Raw genomic sequence first — 24,203 nt, 5'->3', positions numbered from 1 at the left:
CTCTGCCCCATATAGCTAACAACTCACCTGGCATTGGGCTCAGGGGGCTCTTGGGGTCGACGGCAGACTCGATGGTAATGACTCCCTCTCTCTCAGGACCCCAGCCCTCTCGACTCTGGGCCTTCACTTTGAAGATGTAGGATTGGTTGGGCAGGAGATCCTGAACCACCACAGAGTTCTGAGCGGGATTGTTCACTTCGACACGCTTTACCTCACCTATGAGAGAAACAATACAATACAATGGTAAAATAAATAGACATCAAAAAGACAACATCTGTTGTCATGTTGATTTATAGCATATAATAAATGATTGTTTGCTTAGCTTGTCTATGTATTGTACAATATACTGTATGTATACATATATATATATATATATATATGTATGTACGTACGTACGTACGTACGTACGTACGTATATATGTATGAAATATGATCATTTATATATATATATATACAGTAGTCAACATTTGAAGTGGATCAAAAAAGTTCATCAAAGTTGTCCTAAGACAAGAACAGGTATTGTTCAAAATTCATGTATAACTTCGATGAAAGGTTTTGATCCATATCAAATGTTGACTACTGTATATATAATTTACATATGGCAATAAATTGATAAATTATAGTATATAATTGAATAATTGAATTAACTTTAATATATTTATGAATGAATAAGTATGACAACTATGAATGAGAAGAGATGACTCACCTCCATTGATTAGCTGGTAAAGGACGCAGTAACCCATTACACCGGTCTCACATTGGGGCTCCTGCCAGCTCACTTTCAGGGCCGTGGGCCCCAGGGCAGAGAACACCAGTCTGCTGGGAGTCTCAGGAACACCCGGGTTGAAGCGAGAGTCTGAGGGCACAAGTAGTGCAGACGGTAAAAATGTCAAACCACAGAACAGACATATTTAATTATGCAGCCACAAATTGTTTTATTGCTTCAGCACTGGGAAAACAGCAGCGAATAGGCTGAGGTGTGTCAGTCTGCAAATGACTATGTTATTCAGACGCGAGATGTGTCTCAGGGTTTAATTGGTTGCAGTGTTGGGGAGTAACTAAAGAAAGTAGAGACGCTTCTAACTTGACAAAATTTTTCTGTAGTTTTCTAAATAATTGAGCCACTTCCCACAATGACAAGGATGACAAAAAAAAATGCAATGCTTTTGCGCAAATTAAAATAAAATAAATTAATTAATTAATTGTCCACTCTCTCAAAATGCTAGATTGTTTACAATTTATTTTAGCGAATAAGTTCATTCAGACAGTTTAAAGGTAGGGTAGGCAATTTCAGAGTGGCTAGAAATAGCAAGCTAGCTGTGAAAGCATGAGATCCCACCTTCCCTTTAGAGCGTCTCCAAAGCCACGCCTCCTCCAAAACACATGAACGCATACAGCAGGGAGCAAACAAAAGAGCCACGAGAGACGCCTTTAAACTGCCTCATGTCTCAAATCACATAACATTACAATAATAATGAACTACTGAGTGAGTTCAACTAATGAGCTACAAGCTTGAGGACGTGACTCCAGGGAAAAACATTGCGGCTTCTCGTTATTATGGTTATGGCATGAACGCAGCATAAGCTTGTTGTTCTGGTTCAAGAGGACTTTTAAAAGATGACTGCTGCTTGTTTGTGGGACTCTGTGAATATCGTTCTAAACTCTGTATAGCCTTAGGGAACGTGCTGATGACGTGTGATGTCTGCGCGAGCAGGTGTGCCGAGGTATGGAAATACATGTTGACAGGCAGGTAGGACATGGTATCATAGCATTCGGACCGAAAGCAATGATTGGACGAACATTTTTTTGTCCCGAGACTTCCACAGAAGATGTATGTACATATTTTATTTTTAGACCACTTCTATTTTTGATTGCAATCAGGATGTGAAGAGAGTTTCAACCAGTATAACAAAAAGTGTTTACAAAACATATTGCCTACCCTAGCTTTAACAAGTTCTACATATTTAGTAATAAATGATGGTGTTTTTTGTTTTAGAATTTATTGTAAAATGATATGCTTAATCTAAATTTAAAGTTGTATGTAATAAAAAATTAATTACATTTTATATATATATATATATATATATATACATACATTATATATGCATATAATGCATATATGCATACATATATGTATGCATGTATATATTATATAATTATATATATTATGATATATATTAAAATGATATATTATGATATTAAAATCTTTTCAAAATGTATTACGCCTTCTAAAAGGTTTTCTTGACTTTGGTTCAACTACTTTACAGTAAAGGAAGCTTGTAGCTTGAGAAGCTATGGTTTCAATCAGTCCCCTGACGCACTGATGGTTGTTTCCGCGTTCACTCACCCTGAAGAACACTATCCAGGTTCAGCAGTGCATCGTTGATATCTTCAGACTGAGTACGAGCTCTGGAGCTCAAGCTGTAGCTGGTAGTTGTGCTCTGACTGAAGCTAGAGCCCCCTGAGAGAACGCCAAGCCACGGCAGGGTGTGGCGGGAAAGGGTTGGCAGGCAGCCGTCGCATGACGAGAAAACAGTGAGAAAAAAAAAAGTGTAGAAAACAGACAAATGGCATAAGAAAGAGAAAAAGAAGAGCAAGGTTGAAGCGAGAGTCAGCCAAGGATTCTTGCCAAAAGCTGCACCTTGCGAGGCAAATATATACAATTTGATTGGCTTTAACACTATGTGCAGGCAGATCTATCAAGCTCACTTTACCTAAAGTGTCCAAAAATCCTCCAGGAAGGTTTCCCATGACGATAGAATCCCTAACACCATCACTGTCAGTGTAATGCCTGTTCTCCGATCGCTTCCTCAGGATCACTTCCTCTTTGAGAAGCCCGCCATCTCTAAGATCATATCTATGTGTAGTTGAGCCTCCTGATTGAGAAAAAACAGCAATGATTGATAAATGAGCTATAAAGGCAATTTATTCAACAGTTTTGGTTTTAGAAGCATATGAATTGAGGTATCAACCTCAAATCTGGAACACAACTTGTTGAGATATGACTTTTAATTTTCTCACAGTTTTAGAGTAAAACATGCTTTGGCAAATAATTATATAATTTCATATAATTTCATATAATTTCATATAAAAACTGAAAATAGTATTTTTCTTAACAATAAACATAAAAAAAAAACTATAACTTATTGTAAGTTCACTTTTAAAAACTTTTTTTCACTTCAGCAATAATACACCAGGTGTCATCTTTAAAAAGATTTACATTCAAGATTTACGACCGTTTAAGTTGGAAATTTCATTTTCAGGTCAATGCTCAAAAAGTGAAAAAATGGATTATAACTACTGCATAGATATAATTTAGTACCATAAAATCCCCTAAAAATACAAAATATTAATTAAAAAACATTATAGAACTAAAATATATAACATTCATTTAATACAAAATAAAAAATAAAGATGTAGCCTTTTTATGACTGCCAGGTGAAGAGCACTAGAGGGTTAACCAGGCGAATGATATATTAACAAACCCCTTTATGAAAACCTTCAGAATATAAATTGGAATAAAACTATAAAGTTTGATGTATGTAAGTGCTTCTGAAGTGGTGATTTTTTAAAACAAATTTTTGAGAAAATGGACTTTAAAGAGCATTGCATTTAAAATCTCACAAATAGATAAAGTGCAATAAAATAAACATCTAAATATTAATTATTTTGGATGTTTTGTTTCCATTACTCTGAAACAAAGACATGTTGTGGAAGCAAAATAGCCCAATACCTCAAATTGACCAGTACATGAGAATTTTAAAGTTGTTTTGGCAATTAACTATTTCTTTGGGCATTTAATACTCTGATACCTTTTCCAGAAATGTACGTTGTGGAGCTGCTGTGATTGGTCACAGCGGGGCGGGGGGTAGAATGGCTGTATGTGGATGAGGAGGAGCTGACGTTGCGGGAGAGGGAATTGCTTCCTCCCGGGAACAGGAAATTCTGGTCCCACTTTCCATTTACAAACTGATCTGTAAGGACATATGAGAATAAGACGACGATTTCATGAATTAGCATAGCAACATTAGCGCATTAGAATTCACAGTTGAAGTTAGCGCTCCAGACTAGCGCTTTGAACTGCGGATCACCTCAACAGACCCAAACTGCAGAAAGCCTCTCAGTTCAGAAGAAACAATATTTCTATGGTAGAAATGGAATTAGCAATCTACATTAAGCAAGAGAAATGATGCCAGTTAGCACTCTGAGACTCTTGATGCCAGTTAGCACTCAAGCGACTTTGATAGCCCAGCTGTGGGTTGACGTTGGGTATAGCTGGCATGCTGTCTGCCAGGGACAGGTCTTCACCTTGTGGCAGGGTCTGTGCATGACTATCGCTGGCATCTGTGGCTGGGCTCAGGAGGCAGGGGATGATGTCAGCAGGCAGTTTCCAGGACACTTTACGGAGATCCAGATCCGAACCGACTAGCTGGACATGCTTCCAGCGTGAGCCTTCCGTAATCATGTGGGGAAGCAAGCAAGGCACAGAGGATGTATGGGCTGTCCATGCTCAATTTAATTCACCCAAAAATGAGAATTCTGTCATAATTTTCTCACCCTAATTTCGTTCTAAACCTGTATGACTTTGACTCCTGAACACAAAAACATTAAGTCTACGCTTTTTCATATAAAAAAGTAGAATGTGCCTATAAAGCTCCAAATTTTACAAAACAAAACATCAAAACTAGGATAAAAGTAGTTAACTCTTTACCCGCCATTGACCGAATTTTCCGGCTTTTCGTGTTTTCACTGTTATACGATAGGGAGCGCTATTACGCATCTTCTGAAAGAGGACATAATCTCCTGATCAAAACGCCGGCAAAGAAGAAGCAGAAACAAGCAATAGCAGTAAGCAGATGTAAAATAACGTGATCATCAGCATTAAACTGAATATTAATCAAATCTGCCTAATTTTACTGAATGAAATGTCGAGCCAGGGCGAGCTATAGGACGATGAAGCTTTGGGGGTGGTGATGGACTCGATCTACTCCATCTGTTTTGATCATCGTTCTAAATCCGATCCAGACTAAGTCTTTGACAATTTTGACAGTTTTGTGAAAATGATCAAATATAAGTCATTATTGGCTGAAGAATAAGTGTGAATGAGATTTAAGAGTTATGGCGGATAGGAAGATGTTCAGTGAATATCAACTTATATTTTGTTTCTTACACAAAACTAATATTTGGCTTCAAAGCACCATATGGACCATAATCATGGTAGTTTTTATGTCATTTTTGTAGCGTCCATCCCCATTCACTGTCATTTTACAGAAAAGATCAGCCTCTGATTCTGTGCTCCCTAAAGTAAAAAGTCATACAGTTTGCAACAACCTGATGACAGAATTTTCATCTTTGGGTGAACTATTCCTTTAATAACTAGAGTTAGGCAAAGAAGGAAAGAAGAAAATGTGATAAAGCTGATGTCTTCTGAGCCCATCCATGATGCTAGCGATGTTTATTTTAACTAGCAAGGCCAAGTAAATAGTCTGATCATTCTTGCCAAAAGAGAGCTGAAGGAGCCCAAACGTTACAGCTGCAACATTCCCTGAAGGCTGCACAAACAATAAGTTAAACTTCCATAAAGAGCCCAGTCACCCAGTTCGACAAAGCCAAAAGAAAAGAAAAAGACATTGTTCCATGGCAAAGGTAAGTTCTTGTGGGGTCTTCAATGCACAGGTGACTAGAAAGAGCCTTTCGATTTCAACAGGAGTTGCATACGAATGATGTAAGGACATCATTCTCTTACGCCAAAGATGGAGGCAGACCTTGACCATGTCTGCTATTGACCAGTAGTTTCTACAGGTCAACGTAGCACAAAAAAAAGCTTTTGAATGCTTGAAACAATTCCACCAACATGTTCAGGCATGCAATACAGACAAGCATTGACATGTTTCGGAAACTTGTGTGCAAAGTCTTGTTTTTGTTTCCTGATATCCCTGATGAAAAGACAAGCATTGTTACACCGTGTCTACACCGGACATGACAGCTGTCGTGTGGTGCCGCAACAGCTTGAGGCTGAATACACTTGATGCGACAACACAACCATTGAAAATCCATTTGTTCTTTGTGTCAGAAGTAGCGAGAGTGCTTGAAGTACGCTAGAATTAGAACAGTGCATCAGTTTACTATCGGGAATTTGTCATGTGGCGTCACGCCACATTCAGTGTAGACAGCATCACTGATTATAATGGGTTCTATCTGCTTTTGTCACGTCACGCCACTCACGTCTGGTGTAGACACGGCGTTAGGATGCTAGTGTGCTGGTGTCCCCTTTACCAAGAGTTGCAAGGCCAACCAGCTTACCCATGCTGCTTGACCACATTCACCAGCTCAAGTTTTGCTAGTGAACACCATGGCTACACTGGTCCACCAGCTAAACCAGAACAAAACCAGCAGCATAAATCATCCTTGAACGTCATGGAAATACATCCTGGTCATTTCAGAAGGGATGTTCAGCAAATACACTACCGTTCAAAAGTTTGGAGACATTAAGATTTTTTTATGTTTTTGAAAGTAGTCTCTTATGCTCACCACACCTGCATTTATTTGGTTAAAAATACAGTAAAAACAGTAATATTGTGAAATATTATTACAATTTAAAAGGACTGTTTTTTTATTGTAGTGTTTATTTTTACTGTGATGGCAAAGCTGAATTTTCAGCATCATTACTCCAGTCACATGATCCTTCAGAAATGATTCTAAAATGGTGATTTGGTGCTCAAGAAACATTTCTTATTACTATCAATGTAAAAAAAATTAAAAGTGTGCTTCTTAATATTTTTTGGAAACCATGAAACAAGTTTTTCAGGATTCTTTGAAGAATAGAAAGTTCAAAAGAACGGCATTAATTTGAAATAGAAATCTAATATTTTAAATATCTTTACTGTCACTTTTTATCAATATAAAGCATTCTTGCTGAATAAAAGTATACATTTCTTTCTTACTGACCCCAAACGTTTAGGTAGTGTACGTTGACATGACTCCAATGTGTTGCAATAGTGCACCACATCACAAAAGACACCCACCTTCGGACAGATCTGTGACGCTAGGCCTCTGGCTACTTGTTGGGGATCGTAGTACTTCATTACTGTACATCAGATAGCTGTCATAGTCATCACCAGCTTCTGCATCCACAATGGGAATGTCGGGAATGATGGGAACTGTAGGATTGATGTAAATCATAACAAACACAATCAATCCACAGTGAGTACAACAGTTTATTAAACAACTACTTGGTCTGAACTTGAGTTTGATTCCACCCCATTTTTGTGAGATGCTTACTTGACATGGGTCTGGTAGGCTGTGATGCCAGGTTGATTGTGGCTTCTCTGTACGGGCCCCAGCCCACCTTATTGCGAGCACGCACTTTGTAACAATAAGTCTGAGAAGGCTGCAGATTCTCGATGAGCAGCATGCGCTTTTTGGCGTTATCAATCATCACCTTCTTAGAAGGTCCTGAAGGCTCTGAACAGAGAAAAAATATAGACATTTGCAATCAGAGAAGCATTAAACCACAAAAAAGCCACAATCCTGACACACAGATGCCATAAAGGGTATTTTAGGACTTTTACTTTTGTCCTCGTCGATGGGTATGTAGATGACCTCATATGAAGTGATGACACCATTCGTCTCTGCTGGCTCTGCCCAGCTGACCTGAGTGACAGTCGGGCTGATGACATTGAAAGCCAAGCGACCAGGTTCACCAGGTACTGGAAGGGGTAAAATAATACAGTTGGACATGTTTGTGAGACAGAAACTTCAACAACGGGCATGCTAGAAAAGGACAATTATGAAAAATATGACATGCACACTTCTCAAAAAACACAAAAAAGACCATTAAAATTCCCAATTAGAACAAATAGAAAATTCAAAGATTGACTTACCATCCTCCAGAGTCTGGCATTGGATCATATCGCTATAATTGCCCTCTCCAAGTGCATTGTAGCCACATACACGCATCTCGTAATCGCAGTACGGGTAAAGATTAGTCAGCTCGGCTTGAGGAGTCTTCACATCCAGGACCTGCGCATCGGCCTCAGGATCTCCATATATCCAGTACTTCACCTGGAAACAGCAAACCACGGCTCAAATGTCGTATTTAACACTAGGGGTGTAAGAAAAAATCGATACACTTGAGTATCGCGATATTTTATTTTGCAATACTGTATCGATTTTCAAAAACGCAATATCGTTTTTTTTTTGTTTTTTTTTACGTCCAAAAATATTCATGGTAAGACCGTAAGACAGTGGTTCACGTTTATGTTGTTTAAATCCCTACCACTAGATAGCTATGCTGAGACGCACCACTAGTGTCCTCGCCAGGCTCGCCTATAACGGTGCGTGTCCACTGGACATTTTAGGATTGACAGCGGACCGGAGAAAGCTTTGAGAGCGACAGAGAGCGTCAAAAAGTTGGGCAGTTCTCGACTTTATACAAATATCAAGCGAAAAACGCAGTCGGCAGCCAACTGCTGTGAGGTTTGGGATGTGACGTCTGTCTTGAGAGTTTAAACATATGCAGATTGTGCCAGAGTTTATGCTGGATTTAGTGCGTAAATCATTTTGTTTACAAATTAGACGTTGTGCAGTTTGTTACAGTATATATATGTTAAATATTTCATTTTGGATGTGTTTATCGTGATTATATTGGCTGGTTTTATAAAAGTTTATACAATTGAAAGGATATCTTTGCTTGGTGCATTTGGAAACAAAGCTTGTCTATTTCTAAATGTAATCGCGTGCATCGTTCACACCAAACGCGAATAGAGCGTCTGGCGCGAGTGATTTCAATGTTAAGTCAATGCAAAGACGCGTTTACGCGCGTCTGGAGGTCTTGCAGCACGAATGAGTCGTTTAGCGCGGCGCGGTTCGCCTCATTCGCGCGTCCAGTTCTTTTAAAATCTTTTATCACATAAAACTTGATTTCAATATATGACACATTCATTTTGTTCACTTTCATCCACTTTCATTCATTTTCGTCCAGTTCACGTTGTTGTTTTGTATTGTGACAGGGGCTATGTACCTATTTTCTTTTGAGCATATAAAAATTTGCTCACTAAGAACCTGTGAACCACAATCCCAAACTGGCAGTTTGATTTTCTGTGTACTTTTATGCACATCATGTCTTTTTTTAATATATTTTACTTTAAAAAAAATCCCAATATATCGCCTTATGCACAGTATAGAAATATATTGCAATATATTGAATCGTGACCCATGTATCGTGATACGTATCGTATCGCCAGATTCTTGCCAATACACAGCCCTATTTAACACCAGCTCCTTAGCTAAGCTAGTGTTTATTGAAATACTAATCTCCTAGAAATATTGCAACTATATTGACACTTTCCAAACAGAAACAGATTGGGGCTGAAAAACAGCCCGAGATCTATTATAAACTGTCACAATCCACAGTGTATAACCACTGTTCAAACATTTGTGTTCATTAAGAATTTTTTTTTTTTTTTTTTAAAGCAAGGATGCATTTAATTGACCAAAAGTGACAGTAAATACATTTATAATGTTGAAATTTTTCTCTTTAAAATAAATGCTGTTCTTTTCAGAATCAAAGAATCCTGAAAAAATTTATTATGGTTTCCACAAAAAAAATAGCAAGAAGCACAACTGTTTTCAACATTGATAATAATAAAAAAAATTTAGTGAGCACCCAATCAGAATATTAGAATGATTTCTGATGGATCATGTGACACTGAAGTCTTGCCATCACAGGAATGAATTACATTTTAAAATGTATTAAAATAGAAAAGATAATACTGTATTTCACAATTACATTATAATTAAATATTTCATAAGATACCAAACTTTAATTCATATATATTAATCACTGTTTTATATATCATCCCTGTATTTCAATGTGTATACAATAGCACAATCAAAAGCAGAACTTACATTTATTTCATAAACTATAAATGAAAAAATCTATAAACAAAGTCATATTACAACTTATAAAGCCTAAATGTTCTCCTGCATCTTTAATGTCACATTCCTGGCTTTTGCCACTACAAATTAAGTAAACAAAATCTCATATTGGTTAATGCTGTGTAAATACCGAAGCTTTCGCACATTTTAAACTGTATCTAATCAGTAACAGGATTAGTGGTCTGAAGCAGATGTTTTGAATAACGGCTGTTGCTTAACTGGGCGTCTTCGCTCATTCGAGTAGTTTTCAATTGTTTTATTTATTCAACTTTACAGAGGTAAAACATTTTTTTTTTTTTTTTGGATTAAATTTTGTAATGTGTTATGGCAGATTTCATGTTGCATGACCTACAGTACCTTGTAACCATTGGCGTTTGTACAGGGGTTCCAATTCAGACGGATGTTTTTAGGCCCGGTAGGGACAGCTTTGATGTTGGTTGGGGAGTAGAGGCGTCCTCCAGGAGATGTGGCTGTCTTAACTAATTCCATTTTCTGGAAATCCTGGATTTTCCCATCCCCTGAAATCACATCACGCAAACATTATGTGCCATTCAGCAAAGGGTAAACAAAACAATGACTATTTTTGCATTTACAAATGGTTGCAAACATGGCCCCCAAACCTGACTCTACACCCCCTGTTTTCTCACCTCTACCATCGGTGACGTTCACCAGCGTAGTCTTCCTCTCTCCAATGACTGCACCGTTGCTTGGGTCGAATAGTTCCAGTTGGAAGGTCTCGGGTATGATAGGAGATGGATACGCACGAGGATCAATGACAACATTCTTTTCCATCTCGCCAGGGGCAAATTTGAGAGGACCGGAAAGGTCAAAGCGAGAGGCTTTCTTTGTGCGCCAGTACACAGTGGTCGGCCCCTCCTGGTTTCGACTGCGTACCACAGGGATGGAGTATAGCGGATCGGCTGTATTGCAAGTTTGAGTACTCTTCTTAAACATTACGACACTGGGTTCTGTGAGGACAATTCACATTTAGGTTAGGGAATAACAACAACTTATACTTCCAGATCTGTAAACCTGATATGTACCTGGTTTATCAGCGATGGTGATGGTGGTTCGTGGGTAACGGCCTAGTTTAGCCCCTTGCCGTGGGTTACTCAGATCCAGCACAAACTGTTTGACCTGTTTGTCCTCCAACAGTCCGTCTCCTTCCCCAAGCTCCAAGAGTTTCACTGGGACGGTCTTCTGCGTTTCCCCTGGTCCATAACTCATGTCTCCATCGACTGAGATATAGTCCTGTGAAGAGAGGTTAAAATTAGCAAGAAAACATTACCACAATCAAACAATGAGAATTACTTCTGCATGTTCTTTCATTCCAGGAGATATCGATATCACTTCAAGAATTACATGTGGTCTTATATAGTTAAATAATAAACGGAGCAATTCCAATAGGGTCCTCACACCATCTGCGCTCGGGCCCTTACTATAATGATGAAACTCAAGATGTAAAGTTAGTGTATTTTACCTTCTTGTCTTTGGCAGTGAGGTCACGGGTGCAGTATGTGACCTGTGTCCGTCCATCCTCTATAATCTCACGACTGATCGGGATGTTTGCCACACCATCCTGACGACTGTAGGTGTATGATGGCTGCAGGAAGGTAAAGATGCTCCTAGCTATAGTATGACAAATAAACAAACAATACACAAACAAAAATCAAAAAATGTTATCATGCATCACAAATTTTGTTAGATTTAGGCTTAAAACAAACTTATATAAATTAACTTAATCTAATTCAAGATGTATTCCATGAAAATTTGTCTTATTATCTTCCGCAATTTTGCTTCTCAAGCTCAAAACTTCTCAAAAGTTATGTTGTTTTAAGGATGTTTAAATATTTTTAATAAAAAGACAAAAATACTCATTAAAAAAGATGTAGCAGTATTTTTTACTTGTAAAACTTCCTACCATGTTCTTTAATCACTGTAATGTTGACATGATCTTTGCCAATCTTTGCAATTCCAACTGGAACATCAACTGCTTGCACAAGCAGCTCCTTCTTTTCATCATCCTCATCTTTAACGAACAGAGGAACCCGGACATCCACTGACTCCACGCCCTCCTGAAACTCCACAGCACCTGCCGCTTCTGCAGAGGAGAAGAGGACGTGGAATCAGAAAATGTTTCATTTACACAACAAACTTGAAATATTACAGAATAACAACAACAGACTGTAACCAAACTGCAAAAAAATGCTTATCTGACTTAGTATTTTTGTCTTGTTTCCAGTTCAATTATTAAACAATTCTTAAATCAAGATACATTTACTAGACAAGTAAATGTCAGAAGGTATTATGTCTTGTTTTCTGTTTGAATTAAGATTAGTTTTGTTACCCCATTGGCAGATAATTTAGCTTGTTTTAATTTTTATTAATTTTTTAGAAAACAAGACTTTTAAGACTTGTTTGTGAAACCGGGAGAATATCTTATTACATTTTACTTATCTAGTAAATGCACCTTCATTTAATTTAATTTTTTTTATATATATTTGGACTGGAAACAAGACAAAAATACTAAGTAAGAAAAACATTTTTTGCAGTGCAAGCAAAATGTGTTTGGGAAAAATAAGTGTGTTGTACAAGGTTTGTACCTCTGTCAGTAGCTATGGTGTAGTAGCCTGGAACCACCTTCAGATCGCGGAAGTTTCCAGCCTGAACCTGTTTATCAGTCAGCTTCACAATATCTGGGTAACTGGCCCGAGGGGCAGTTAAAACTGTGTCCAAAATTGTGTTGTTCTGTCTGTGGATGAAAATGAGAATTATTATTGTCAATCTTAAAGTTTAAAGATTTTTTAGATTCCCTGTACCAATCAGTAAATCTCAAGAAATATTCAGGTTATATTTTGTGAGAATCGTCCTAATGAATAAACTCTCGATAGACTTAAATCAACATACAGTATTTCATTAATGTAATCAACTGTAGCTACTGTACCTTTTTCCAGAATTTCTTTGTGATCTGGGGGCATAGAAAAGCAGTAAAACATTCAGTACATTCAGACACATGTCGAAATCAGAGACTCATCCAATACTTTAGAAAAATTTGCCCACAAGGCGCAGATTTTTATGAGTCATTGAGAGCTACTTCTCACCTGAACCGAGTCTTTTGCACTCTCTGTGCGCCAGGGATCTGCAGGAACACGTCATTGAGCTGTTTAAGAAGAACACAGAGACATACACAGTCAGGCATGACCATTCATGTGCGAGAACTTGCTTCTTGGTTGCTGTTTTTTTAGGAATCATCACACATTAATAAGCACTCACGTTGTCTTCTACTTCACGTCTGAGCACGTCTGTGTCCCGAGCCTCAAGCTGGGAAAGAGTTTCTGAATATTGCCGGTTAAGACGAAGAGAGACAGGGTACTGGACTATGACAGAGAATAGAGAGGGATGAAAGAATATGAATATGAGCTAAACGAGCACTAAAAATGCCTGTGTGGTTTTACATGTTAAAATTTGTTTAAAAGAACAGTTCCACAAAAGAAAGCAAGTTACACAGGTTTGGACATTTTTGGACCCTGATCACACAAGATGATGTGATGATCTGAATCTCAGTTTAGACTCACTGGTCTCATTGGGGTTGGGTTTGATTTGGTTCTGGGGGTGGTTTGGTCCTCGATGAACATTATCCGTCACTTTCCAGCGCACAATGTCTGTGCTCTTGGGTGGGCCGCTGCGCACCATCGGGGTGTCCAAATGATCAGAGGTCAACAAAGACTGACGTAGCATGTAGTGGTCTTCTTTGAATCCCACCATACGACCTGCCAATCACACACATATTAAGAACAATAGAGTATTTCTGTTTCCGCTGATTTCTCCTTAATGTAACTTAAGTGTAACAGAATGATTACCTCTGCCACAGCATGGGAGAAGAGCAAGACACGCCTGTTGGGGAGAAACGCAAACGTGAATTAAATGAGATTTTACATCACTATACATGTCCTAACCAGTTCCATCATAAGTTTTAAACAGCAAGTAACTTGTTTGGTTTCAACACAACAGGATCAAAGCCAACATATTTGCCAGAACATCTTTGATGTGTAATACAGCAACCTGGTTTTTATATCATGCTGTATATCATTGCCTCCAGTAAAATCTCATTGATTGGCAGTCCTGCTCCACTTAATTGTATATTAAAACATTCTTATTGGTTGTAATTTTGCTCTTTGTGCAGAATTTTAACTTTTGCCGGGAAAAAGAAAATAATTTGACACTGGAAACTTGTCATTTGTGCCTGGTTAGGTCATGGTGTCAGTGTGTCAGTTTGTCTTTGAATATTTTTTCCATGTTTTTTGTGTGTGTGTATTTTGAGTATGTGAATGTGCGTTTGGATCTACTTAGCTATGACATTGTGACTTGTGTACGGAGCCCTTTTGCATTTGCTCGCAAAATATAGTTTTTCACTGAAATATAGTTTTCCCTTCCATCTAATATTATTTCCATCACATCAATCAATTCCATTCAATCACATCATGTGAGTGAAGGCAAACTCAATGGAAAGCTAAAGTTTTGCAAGTGAACTTTTTTTGAGTTTTGCAAGTGGTAAGTCTATAGTAATTATATAATTATCTTGATATAAAACAACAGTAATTTAGACAGGTGCACATGTGTGATTTCTGTGAGTGCTGTGTACCTACCTCACAAAAATGCTAGAATCTATATTAATATTCTTTGTGTGTGTGTGTGTGTGTGTGTGTGTGTGTGTGTGTGTGTGTGTGTGTGTGTGTGTGTGTGTGTGTGTGTGTGTGTGTGTGTGTGTACCTGGCAGCAGGAGCAGTATTTCCAGCAGCAGAGCAAAAGCAAACCAAGCAACAGCATCAGAAACATAATGAGAGGAATCAACCACAGGAAACCTGCAGGTGGACAGTCTGATACACGGAGAAACAAATCAGTTAGTTTAACATTGACATGTATGACTTTACACACTCTTGTTCAAGAGTTAGAAATACAGGATAAGTAGTAGGTACATAACTACAAAACATAGAGCTTTATTTAATATTAAATATTAGAAATGTACATGAAAATCCCATTTTAAATTTACCTACAGGCCACACCCAAATGGAAAAATACTGTATTAAAAAAAGGAGATTTAGAATTCTAGAATTAATATTTGTGTATATTTCACCTTTCTTTTTCTTCACTAGGACTCTGTGTTCTTTGTCTGTGATGTTTGATGGATAATTCACAGTGTAGTGATATGTGCAGTCGTCATCTTCATCACGAAAACTGCACGTCTCTATCACGTTTTTATCTGTGTACACAAATAAATCAATCCTTCATTTGTTCATCCATCCATAAACGCTATGTCTTAATATAAAGGAAAGATCCGACACCATACCTTCCTCAAGCTCTTCCACTATGATGATTTTAAAGGGACACTCATCGCATTTCCGTCCTTTTCTCTCACCAGTGTTCCAGGCTTGGCACTGAACGCAGCTCCTCTTGGCTTCACACATACCCAATTGTTGCTGCATTATGAGAGATGGTTGGTACCAGGACATTTGTTAACTAATAGTGCTTATTAACATGCAAAGAAAAGGAATACAGACAGACAGACACACATTCACAGACATCACAGTTGTACCTGGAAGTTCGCTTCACAAGTGGGGCTCAGTGGAAGTCCAGAGTGTTCACACTCACAACGACCACATTTACACACACCACGGTCATTGCAGAAGCCCTACAAAAGAGAATAGTTATTTATATACACAGAGCTGTGTTTTACCAGGGATATTTAGTTTTGGTAAACATTTTGGCCAACACCGTCATGATCATCTAGATCACCTTCGCCCTTACAAAGGCAAAATACTGTAACTACATATTTGTCAAAATCAAGTTATGAGCAAAATAAAGTCTCTTAAACAATGATCATTCCAGTGACAAATAGGTTTTGCTCAACTATACTAAGATTCAGAAAGTACAGATTGTGAAAATCAAATCACTTAAAAATTCAATGTTAACTATCAGCATCTTTTTGTTGCCTGCTGGCTGTGTAATAAATTACACAAGCTAATTAAATAAAATAGTTTAAAAAATTTAAAAGTCTTAATGATATAATACATTTTAATATTTTAATTTGAAGGGTACAAGACTATTATGCCCTTTCAGTTTTTATTTGGAATTTTTTTTAATAAAATATTTTGATTATATAATCAACAGTTCATTATCACACAATTAATCCAAACAGGATGATCTTGCATCACCCTGAAGATGTTTTTTTGAAGTATTTAGTGTTAATGACTGGCTGACTGTACATTATCCAGTTTATTACACGGCTACTCAAATAACTAAATAAATGGACATGAAATAATTATATGAATTGCAATTATATTATTATGTAAAAAGAAAGAGGCTACAGAGTGATATGAGAGACATTAAAGGAGACAACAGTAAAATTAATAAAGTCATTCTTAATTTTACTTAAATATTTGACCACAGAATGTTGAGATTGACCAGTTAAGAGTCCAATAATCCAAAGAACTGTATTTCAAAAATAAGTAGTGAGACTTAAAATAGTATTAAATAAGTTTATATACACTACCAGTCAAAATCTTGGGGTCGGTAAGATTTTAAAGAAGGCTCTTATGCTCACCAAAGCTGCTTATGTATTCTTTGATGAACAGAAAGTGTAAAAAAACTGTATATATTTGAAATAGAAATCTATTGAAATATTATAAATATCTTTACTGTCACTTTTGATCAATTTCAAGGCCTCCTTCTAGAATCAAAGTATTAATTTCTAAAAATAAAAATAAAAACAAGTTACTGACCCCAAACTTTTGAATGATAGTGTACTTGCTTAGTAACTTTTTGTGAGTTTTACCCCTCTGCTGTCCAGGCATGTGTCGTTGCTGATGGGACATTCACAGGCATCTCCAGACCAGCCTGGTGTACACACACATCGGCCCATACTGCAGCTTCCACGTTCTGTTGTGGCAAACAAAGGTGAAAGGTCACAAACCTTGAAGCGGTAACTATGGCAACACGTCAAAGCACGTGCAACATTTTCAAATGACTGTATTTCCTGTTTTCCTTTCTTCTTGCAAACTAAATTTGGGATATATTTAGGTCTCAAGCTGTTTCAAACCTGTATGAATTTCTTTCTTCTAATGTACACAAAAGAAGATATTTTGAAGAATGTCGGTAACCAGACAGTTGGGGTCCATCAACTTTGGTCTTCAAAATATCTTCTTTTGTGTACATTAGAAGAAAGAAATTCATACAGGTTTGAAACAACTTGAGGGTGAATAAATAATGGCAAGATATTTTCTACATTAATCTGAACTTTGAGAGTTCAGAAATATAAGAGCTCAAACCCATGTTCAGCAGGCAGCCTATGAATATAAATCAAACTTGCATCACAAGTACCGGTATTGTTATTTTTTTGTATTTAAAAAACTGAGAAAAGTGTCAACACAATACGTGAGATTTGGCAGCCCTGTCTTCACCAACAACATTGTGCATTATATTTATTAAAAATTTATTTTATTATTGCACTGAGGGGGGGCTGGGGGGGCCTTTGGAGATAACTGGCCACAGGGCCTTTACAAGTCATAATCCATCCCTGCCCCCAGTATATATTTAAGTAATTAAATCAATATAAATAAGCGATTAGTCGACTAATGGCTTAAATGAACGACTACTAGTTGACTAGAAAAATCTTTAGTCGGCAGGCCTAGATATATCAAAATCAAATAATCTTTTTACTAACCATTACAGAGAAATCCACCAAATCTCTGACACTGAGATTTGTCAAACTGGCAGAAGGGCCCTTCAAACTGGTTTGGGTTATAGCACACACAGGTCCCACACATGCAGTCTCCTCTGCCCGAGCACGGCTCTGTCTTCCCAGGTTGGATGCACATGGCAGAGTCTGTGGAAGCCCCCATTGAACAGTTGCAGAAAGGGCCTAACCTATGAGGGGCGGAGCATAGACAAGAGACGGGGTTATGGACTGCTACATATGTAATCGGCACAAACCAAAAATGTCAAAGGAGATAAATATGCATCATACCATCCATCAGAACACTGGCATTTCCCACAGACAAGATCACCATGGCCATTACAGCGCAAAGCATTTTTAACTGGGGTCTGATGTTTAAGTAGAAACAGAAGTGTAAGATTTGAAATAAACACACAGAACAAGAGATGGGTTTTAAAGAGATATCAAACCTCACCTTTTCGCAGTCACATGTCTGACAGAGTACTTCAGCATTGATGCTAAGTGCGGAGCTAAAGGTGCTGGGTTTGACTCTCAAGGTTCCCATCCGGTCAACCTGTTTGGCCTTACACACATGATCCTCTCCCACCCGAGTAAGAGCCTTCAGACGGACTCTAAAATTACCCTAGACACAGAGAGACATTTGAATCAGTCTTTAAGACCAGGATTTCATATTTTAAAGGATCTTAACAGTGTATTTATAAAATTGCAGTGACAACCATCATGACTCTTATTTCTGTTGGATATGTAATAAATTACATTAATTAATTCAATAAAAAATATGTAAAAATAAACAGATAGATAGATAGATAGATAGATAGATAGATAGATAGATAGATAGATAGATAGATAGATAGATAGAAAAAATCTGAATTATTAACTATTTACTAACTTAATGGATTATGATTTTACTTTTTAATTCATATTCAATAATTTTATGTTTTTTCCTTCCTTTTGAAAAACTGAAACTGTGTGAGAGACTACAGTTGTAGTTGTGCATTTAAACCTTATGCAAAGACACTCACAATTTGTCCTGGTGTGATTTTGAAATTGCCATATTCAGAAAAAGTGCCAGACTGAGACAGAATCTTGGCTTCCACCGCCTTTGGTCTGTCCTCTGCACGGATACTGATCTTGGAACGAATATTCTGTTAAAAAAATGATGAAGAGTTACATCACATTTGATGTACAAATTTTGATGTACAAATTTGATTGTTACAAGCAACGTATTTGGTATGAACATTTATTTACCTCAAAAGCTTTTTCTAAAATGGTTAAGATGTTGGAGGAATCTTCTTGTAACTGTCCCAGCTCAGCAATAGGGAAGTATTCATGCAGTTTCTACATTCATGGCATACAAAGGAAAGCGTCACACTTGTTTTCACAAAAAGGGCTATATCACATTTTTAATATAATCTTTATTCATATTTGTGATTACTGACAACTTTTAATTTGAGATGAGATGCACTTATGTCTTTTTAAGGCATACACACCTCATAGTATGAGTAGGAATGGTTGGTGATGGCGAAGATTGGGATGATGTTATGTTTCACCAGAAGTCGCACTAGGGTGGGTATAGATGGGTAGTCTTGACGAGTGTCATGTGTGTATTTTCCATCTAGAGTCAGATGGCATTGCTCATCATTACGGTCCAAGATGCCCGCAAGCACATTGACACCGTCTGCCTCATAATGGAAAGCCGATTCAGTGGAGAAGACAAGCAAGTGGGTGCTGTGTTGCCTCCAGCCAATCTGTTGCTGTGAAAAAAAGAAACATGTTATACTCTACCAGTAAGAAGCAAGCAATTCATTTAGAGTACTGTAAATGCCAAGCAAGGCATCCAAGTGTATTTTCCACTTCCATCTACCAACATGTCAGTACCTGGCAGACAGCAGCCTGTAAGATGGCATCAAAACCCCCCTCAGGGGCATCCAGGTTGCCAGATATGCGCTCTTTCTGGAGCTTCTGTCTGAAGAAGGTGATGTTGTTGGTGAGAGTGATGACGTTACGGAATGAAAACGGAGGGTCACTGTTGGCCCACGGCTCAGCTAATCTATGGAAAACATATATAAAAGGAAAACATATATAAGGAGTATATGAAGAGTTCAGATGCAAAAGCCTCTAAATGCCATCTGAAATTTTCTTATAGAATGATCATTTTTATCAAGCTCGTATATTTTAATTCAATAATTTCACTTAAATTGCAATGAAGATTACCTATTAATTATCATTTAAGTGAAATTACTGAACTTAAATATACAAGCTTGATAAAAATGATCATTCTATAGGAAAATTTCAAATGGCATTTAGAGGCTTTTGCATCTGAACTCTTCATATGCAGATAAAGTCAAACTGTGTGGTGCTGTTACAGTGTATTGTTCTTACTTGGCTGGCCTCATGTCTGTCTGAGGCTCTGTGACTTTGTCCACAAACTTGCCAAATCCGATGGTGTAATCATCAGAGATATCACCAACAAGCTCAGCTGCATGGGGTGAGAAAATGAATGAATATCGAAACATTGCAAAAATAAACAATGTTGTACACTCAATCATAGTTTGCTCCAGGGATATTAGTTCAAAAATGTTCTTGAGTTCAAAAACAGTAAGACAAAGTGCAATGAAACAGAGCAGATTCAAATAGGGAGTTGAACTGCATTTAACTTGGCCCACCATCTAAATAAGATAAATCTAGGCTCTAGATTAAAAAAAATAACAACAGCTAATGTAAAAAATGTAAAAGCAAAAAAGAGTTTAGTAGTAAGTATTCATTCCATTCATTCATTAATATATTCAGAGTTCAGAGTTCATGCATTCACACATAGCTATATAGTTAGCCTAGTTCAAAAATTGTAAGTTGTGATGCATTAAATATTATAAAATACTATATGGACTATATATATACTATATATATAAATATATTTAGATAAAAACACATTTGAAACCATTTCAGAGCAAATTTATTGATTGATCAATCGATTGATAGATTTGCTCTGAAAGGTGCTTTTTTCCAATCAAAGGAAGCATCATTTCAACTAACAGCCATTGTTGAGCAAATTAGTTAAAAATGTAAATGTTTAAATGTAAAAACTAAAATGTGTTAACAATATAATACATTTTAATATGTGACTCCATGCACCTTCCTAACTCACCCAGCTTATCTCCCATTCTCTTCAGGTTGTCCAGATCGTCAGACATAGAGTTGGAGAAGTCCATGAGGATGTAGAGGTCCAGAGGGCCACGGGTTGGTTCAAACACTTCCATCTCCACCTCCTTCTCCTCCCCGGGGAGAAGCGTCATGCTCATTTGCTGAGGGGACACCTGAGAGTACTGTTTTGACTTATCGATTTGCTCGTTCTGAAAAACACACAAAGACACATGAACGCGTAAACACACATGATTCCACGATAGGGAAATATAACTAAAGTGAGGGACAGGTCAGTAGAGTCTGATGAAACAAACCTTTTCAATTTTCATGGTGCTCTCAGCTGTTACCATCCGACTACATTTACGAGCCTCCAAGTTTGTCTTCAGGTCACAACGCTCATGCTCAAAGATCTAATGAGAAAAATAAGATACAAACAAAAGCAATTACATAACTGTTCATAAAGAGAGCTACAATAGGCGTTATAAACATACAAATAACTAAACACAATGTTACGGAGTTTACTGTCGAATAAAATACACTACTGTTTAGTTTATGGTCAGTAAGGTTTTTTTTTTTATGAAATTAATCATTTTATTCAGCAATGACACATTAACCTGATCAAAAGTGACAATACAAATATTTATAATGTTACAAAAGATTTCTATTTTAAATAAATGCTGTTCTTTGGAACTTTCTATTCATCAAAGAATCCTGAAAACATGCATCACGGTTTCCACAAAAATGAACAGTTCAGCCATGAAACTATATTCACATTCCGATTGGTTCGTTCAATGTAACGTTCTCAACCAATCGATTTCACGTATGTCATGACTGAAATAAGAAGAAATGTTTTGTGAGCACAATATCAGCATATTAAAATGATTTCTGAAGTGACACTGAAGACTGGAGTAATGATGCTGAAAATTCAGCTTTGCAATCACAGGAATAAATTACATTTGAAAATATATTAAAATAGAAAACTGCTTTTTAAATTGTGATAATATTTCACAATATTACTGTTACTGTATTTTTTTATCAAATAAATGTAGCCTTAGTGCACATAAGAGACTTCTTTCAAAAACATTAAACATTAATAACATGTTATTAAAACTAATTGGAGAAGAACTGCTCCCTCAAATCACCATTGAATAAGATTGTTGTATGTCATTCATCAATTGCGACTGAACAGTGAAATTGATGTTTTGGACATTTATAATCATTTTGTAATGGTTAACATTTCAGTTTAGCTAAAACTATTCTACAGACCTGATCTATGGATCAAAATGTCATTATTAATATGTATTTATTTAGGAAAACATGTCAAACACATAATACAACATCAGTTCATTCCACAGCATATAAGGATCATTGAATTTTCACCTCATCGGGGCAGTATGCACATCCTGTGCCGACCTGAATACATTCTGAGCAGGTTTTGGTCCTGGCAACGGTACAGTGGTTCACTATGTAACACAAAAAAAGAATATTTTTTTGCATATAACAAAGATAATTCTGTCTTCTTCACATTAGGGTAACACTTCTGAATTTCATTGCATTAGCAAACAAATGTTGCTAGAGATTTTTGCAATTACTTTTATCCAGCTAGTCATTTTTAATGAATGTATGAAGTCATGTTCCACTGACAACCAAAAAGTCTTCAAGTACATCTATTGTTTCATCCTTTAAACAAACTAATAAACTTTTTCTTTTGCTTGAAAACTCTTTCTGACGTTTTATTATTCAATGCAATATATGTTGTCATTACTGATTACAGTTAGCAGAAAGTAATCTGGTGTTTTTAACTGACTTGGATTGCTTCCTAAGTAAAAGTGTTTGTAATTGAGATTTGATGGTTAAGGGGCTTAAGAGTTGATGTTCCCACCCTCATTAGCACGGCTGACTGTCACAGCAAGCATGAGAATGTAGATCCCCACAGCGAGACGCAAAGCCCATCCTCCCATTTCAGTCTGAAACACAAATTAAACAATAGCGAGATTGTACATATTACATAAAGTTAAACATGGTGAACAGATGTCACACATAAACAGCACACACATGGAGATACACACCAGAACTGATCGTAAGTGAACTGAAAAATTCAATGCATGCAAGACATGTGCCTTGATAAACACCATAAAAACATGCAGCAAAAACTCCATAACGACGACTTTGATGACCAGACACACTGCAGTGGACATTTACTTTAAATCTACACCATATTTATGTATGTCCATTAGACTTTTAGAGACTTTTATAGACCACTGTCTGTATCTAATCTACAGAAAGAGGAATAGCATGCACTTCAGCTGTCATACCGGCGCTTAAATCACAAAATACAGCAGCAGAAATCTGATCCACCTGCTGATATCACATTCCCTCGCTTTGCACCCACTCCCTTTCTCCCTGAAAACATCAAATGAAAGTTGAGCCCATTTCACCCCCCATAAATCTGAACTCTGACAGTCAAGAGGAGAAACAGACCAATGATTCCTCAGGAATTCCACTCATATCCTCTACAGATGGACACAGAATCCAGGGAAAAGAAAGACAGGGGAAAGTTTGAGAACATCTTTTTATATTTATGCATTGCATTTTTGGTCTTTTTTTTTTTTCTACAATGAAAAGATAATAAGTGAGTGTTAGGACTTTCAATTGATTTTCTTTCTAATTAATTACTTTATTATATTGATACTGATATGTATCATATCAATATTTGCTGAATAAAGTCTAATTAAGGGGGAGAAACAGGACACATAATTGCATGTTGTCAATGCACATACTGTATGCATCAGACAGACGTTGCATCACATCTCACTGTTTTTCTCTAGGGTGTTCTTGAACACGTCTGAACACCTCTGTACTCATCCTGTGCTGTATGCTCTCTTTAAATGTGGTGAATTTAGTGAAACATGTTGCCTGTAGTAGCAGCTGGTGCTGTGAAGACTGCAGACCTGCATAAAACATCATGGTGGTTCTTCAAGTTCAATATCTCCAATGGTATGAAAATCGATAACTATTTACATATAAGTCAGAGCGCATGATTAAATGTCATTTAATGACATGTTTTTACTTTTATATAAATAATGATACTAAATAATCATGTTATTACTGACATTCCAAAGCCTTGGAATTTGTATCTGTCAAAAACCCAAAATACACAAATCAGTTATTCCTGGTGTTGGCACATCCATCAACTTTACATTCACGTGTATCTGCTCTGAGTTCATATTTTGACCAACATCGATGGAATTTCACTCCAGGATGAGAGAAAACTCAATCTCATATAAATAGCACTGTGCCTGAGACCTAAACAGACCTTAACCCTTGTGAACCTGATCTGTGCTGTGCTAACCTCACAAATGGGCAGACAAATCAAGCTTAGTCATACACA

At 37.1% G+C, this 24,203-nt stretch overlaps 1 protein-coding gene across 4 annotated transcripts in view; it reads right to left on the bottom strand.

The window, feature by feature from the left end:
- LOC309512517 (integrin beta-4-like) overlaps window positions 1-24,203 on the bottom strand; it is a 30,930-nt gene that overhangs the window by 3,239 nt on the left and 3,488 nt on the right. For 2 of the 4 annotated variants that reach the window (XM_082188134.1, XM_082188133.1), the window contains exons 2-38: window positions 22,695-22,779; window positions 22,193-22,275; window positions 21,127-21,222; window positions 20,817-21,021; window positions 20,054-20,150; window positions 19,550-19,721; window positions 19,162-19,425; window positions 18,920-19,009; window positions 18,694-18,816; window positions 18,126-18,293; window positions 17,963-18,039; window positions 17,660-17,862; window positions 16,772-16,875; window positions 15,533-15,628; window positions 15,287-15,416; window positions 15,074-15,199; window positions 14,710-14,816; window positions 13,800-13,833; window positions 13,515-13,709; window positions 13,213-13,316; window positions 13,041-13,099; window positions 12,884-12,907; window positions 12,543-12,691; window positions 11,861-12,040; window positions 11,420-11,568; window positions 10,983-11,190; window positions 10,587-10,907; window positions 10,297-10,457; window positions 7,884-8,064; window positions 7,572-7,709; window positions 7,282-7,464; window positions 7,026-7,160; window positions 3,813-3,974; window positions 2,715-2,876; window positions 2,348-2,461; window positions 707-856; window positions 28-216 (exon numbers count right to left, since the gene is read on the bottom strand). In XM_082188134.1, the coding sequence (XP_082044260.1) occupies window positions 28-216; window positions 707-856; window positions 2,348-2,461; window positions 2,715-2,876; window positions 3,813-3,974; window positions 7,026-7,160; window positions 7,282-7,464; window positions 7,572-7,709; window positions 7,884-8,064; window positions 10,297-10,457; window positions 10,587-10,907; window positions 10,983-11,190; window positions 11,420-11,568; window positions 11,861-12,040; window positions 12,543-12,691; window positions 12,884-12,907; window positions 13,041-13,099; window positions 13,213-13,316; window positions 13,515-13,709; window positions 13,800-13,833; window positions 14,710-14,816; window positions 15,074-15,199; window positions 15,287-15,416; window positions 15,533-15,628; window positions 16,772-16,875; window positions 17,660-17,862; window positions 17,963-18,039; window positions 18,126-18,293; window positions 18,694-18,816; window positions 18,920-19,009; window positions 19,162-19,425; window positions 19,550-19,721; window positions 20,054-20,150; window positions 20,817-21,021; window positions 21,127-21,222; window positions 22,193-22,275; window positions 22,695-22,773 (5,218 nt within the window). In that variant the 5' untranslated portion in view covers window positions 22,774-22,779. Of the gene's footprint in view, window positions 1-27; window positions 217-706; window positions 857-2,347; window positions 2,462-2,714; window positions 2,877-3,812; window positions 3,975-4,015; window positions 4,453-7,025; window positions 7,161-7,281; window positions 7,465-7,571; window positions 7,710-7,883; window positions 8,065-10,296; window positions 10,458-10,586; window positions 10,908-10,982; window positions 11,191-11,419; window positions 11,569-11,860; window positions 12,041-12,542; window positions 12,692-12,883; window positions 12,908-13,040; window positions 13,100-13,212; window positions 13,317-13,514; window positions 13,710-13,799; window positions 13,834-14,709; window positions 14,817-15,073; window positions 15,200-15,286; window positions 15,417-15,532; window positions 15,629-16,771; window positions 16,876-17,659; window positions 17,863-17,962; window positions 18,040-18,125; window positions 18,294-18,693; window positions 18,817-18,919; window positions 19,010-19,161; window positions 19,426-19,549; window positions 19,722-20,053; window positions 20,151-20,816; window positions 21,022-21,126; window positions 21,223-22,192; window positions 22,276-22,694; window positions 22,780-24,203 lie in introns of those variants that run through there. The other 2 variants (XM_082188135.1, XM_082188136.1) reach the window with 2 other exon arrangements.

Source organism: Leuciscus leuciscus (genome assembly GCF_965113295.1).
Source record: "Leuciscus leuciscus genome assembly, chromosome: 13".
NCBI classification, from domain to species: Eukaryota; Metazoa; Chordata; class Actinopteri; order Cypriniformes; family Leuciscidae; genus Leuciscus; species Leuciscus leuciscus.
Note: the sequence above shows the minus strand (reverse complement) of the source record. Positions and strands in the feature narration are given on the sequence as shown.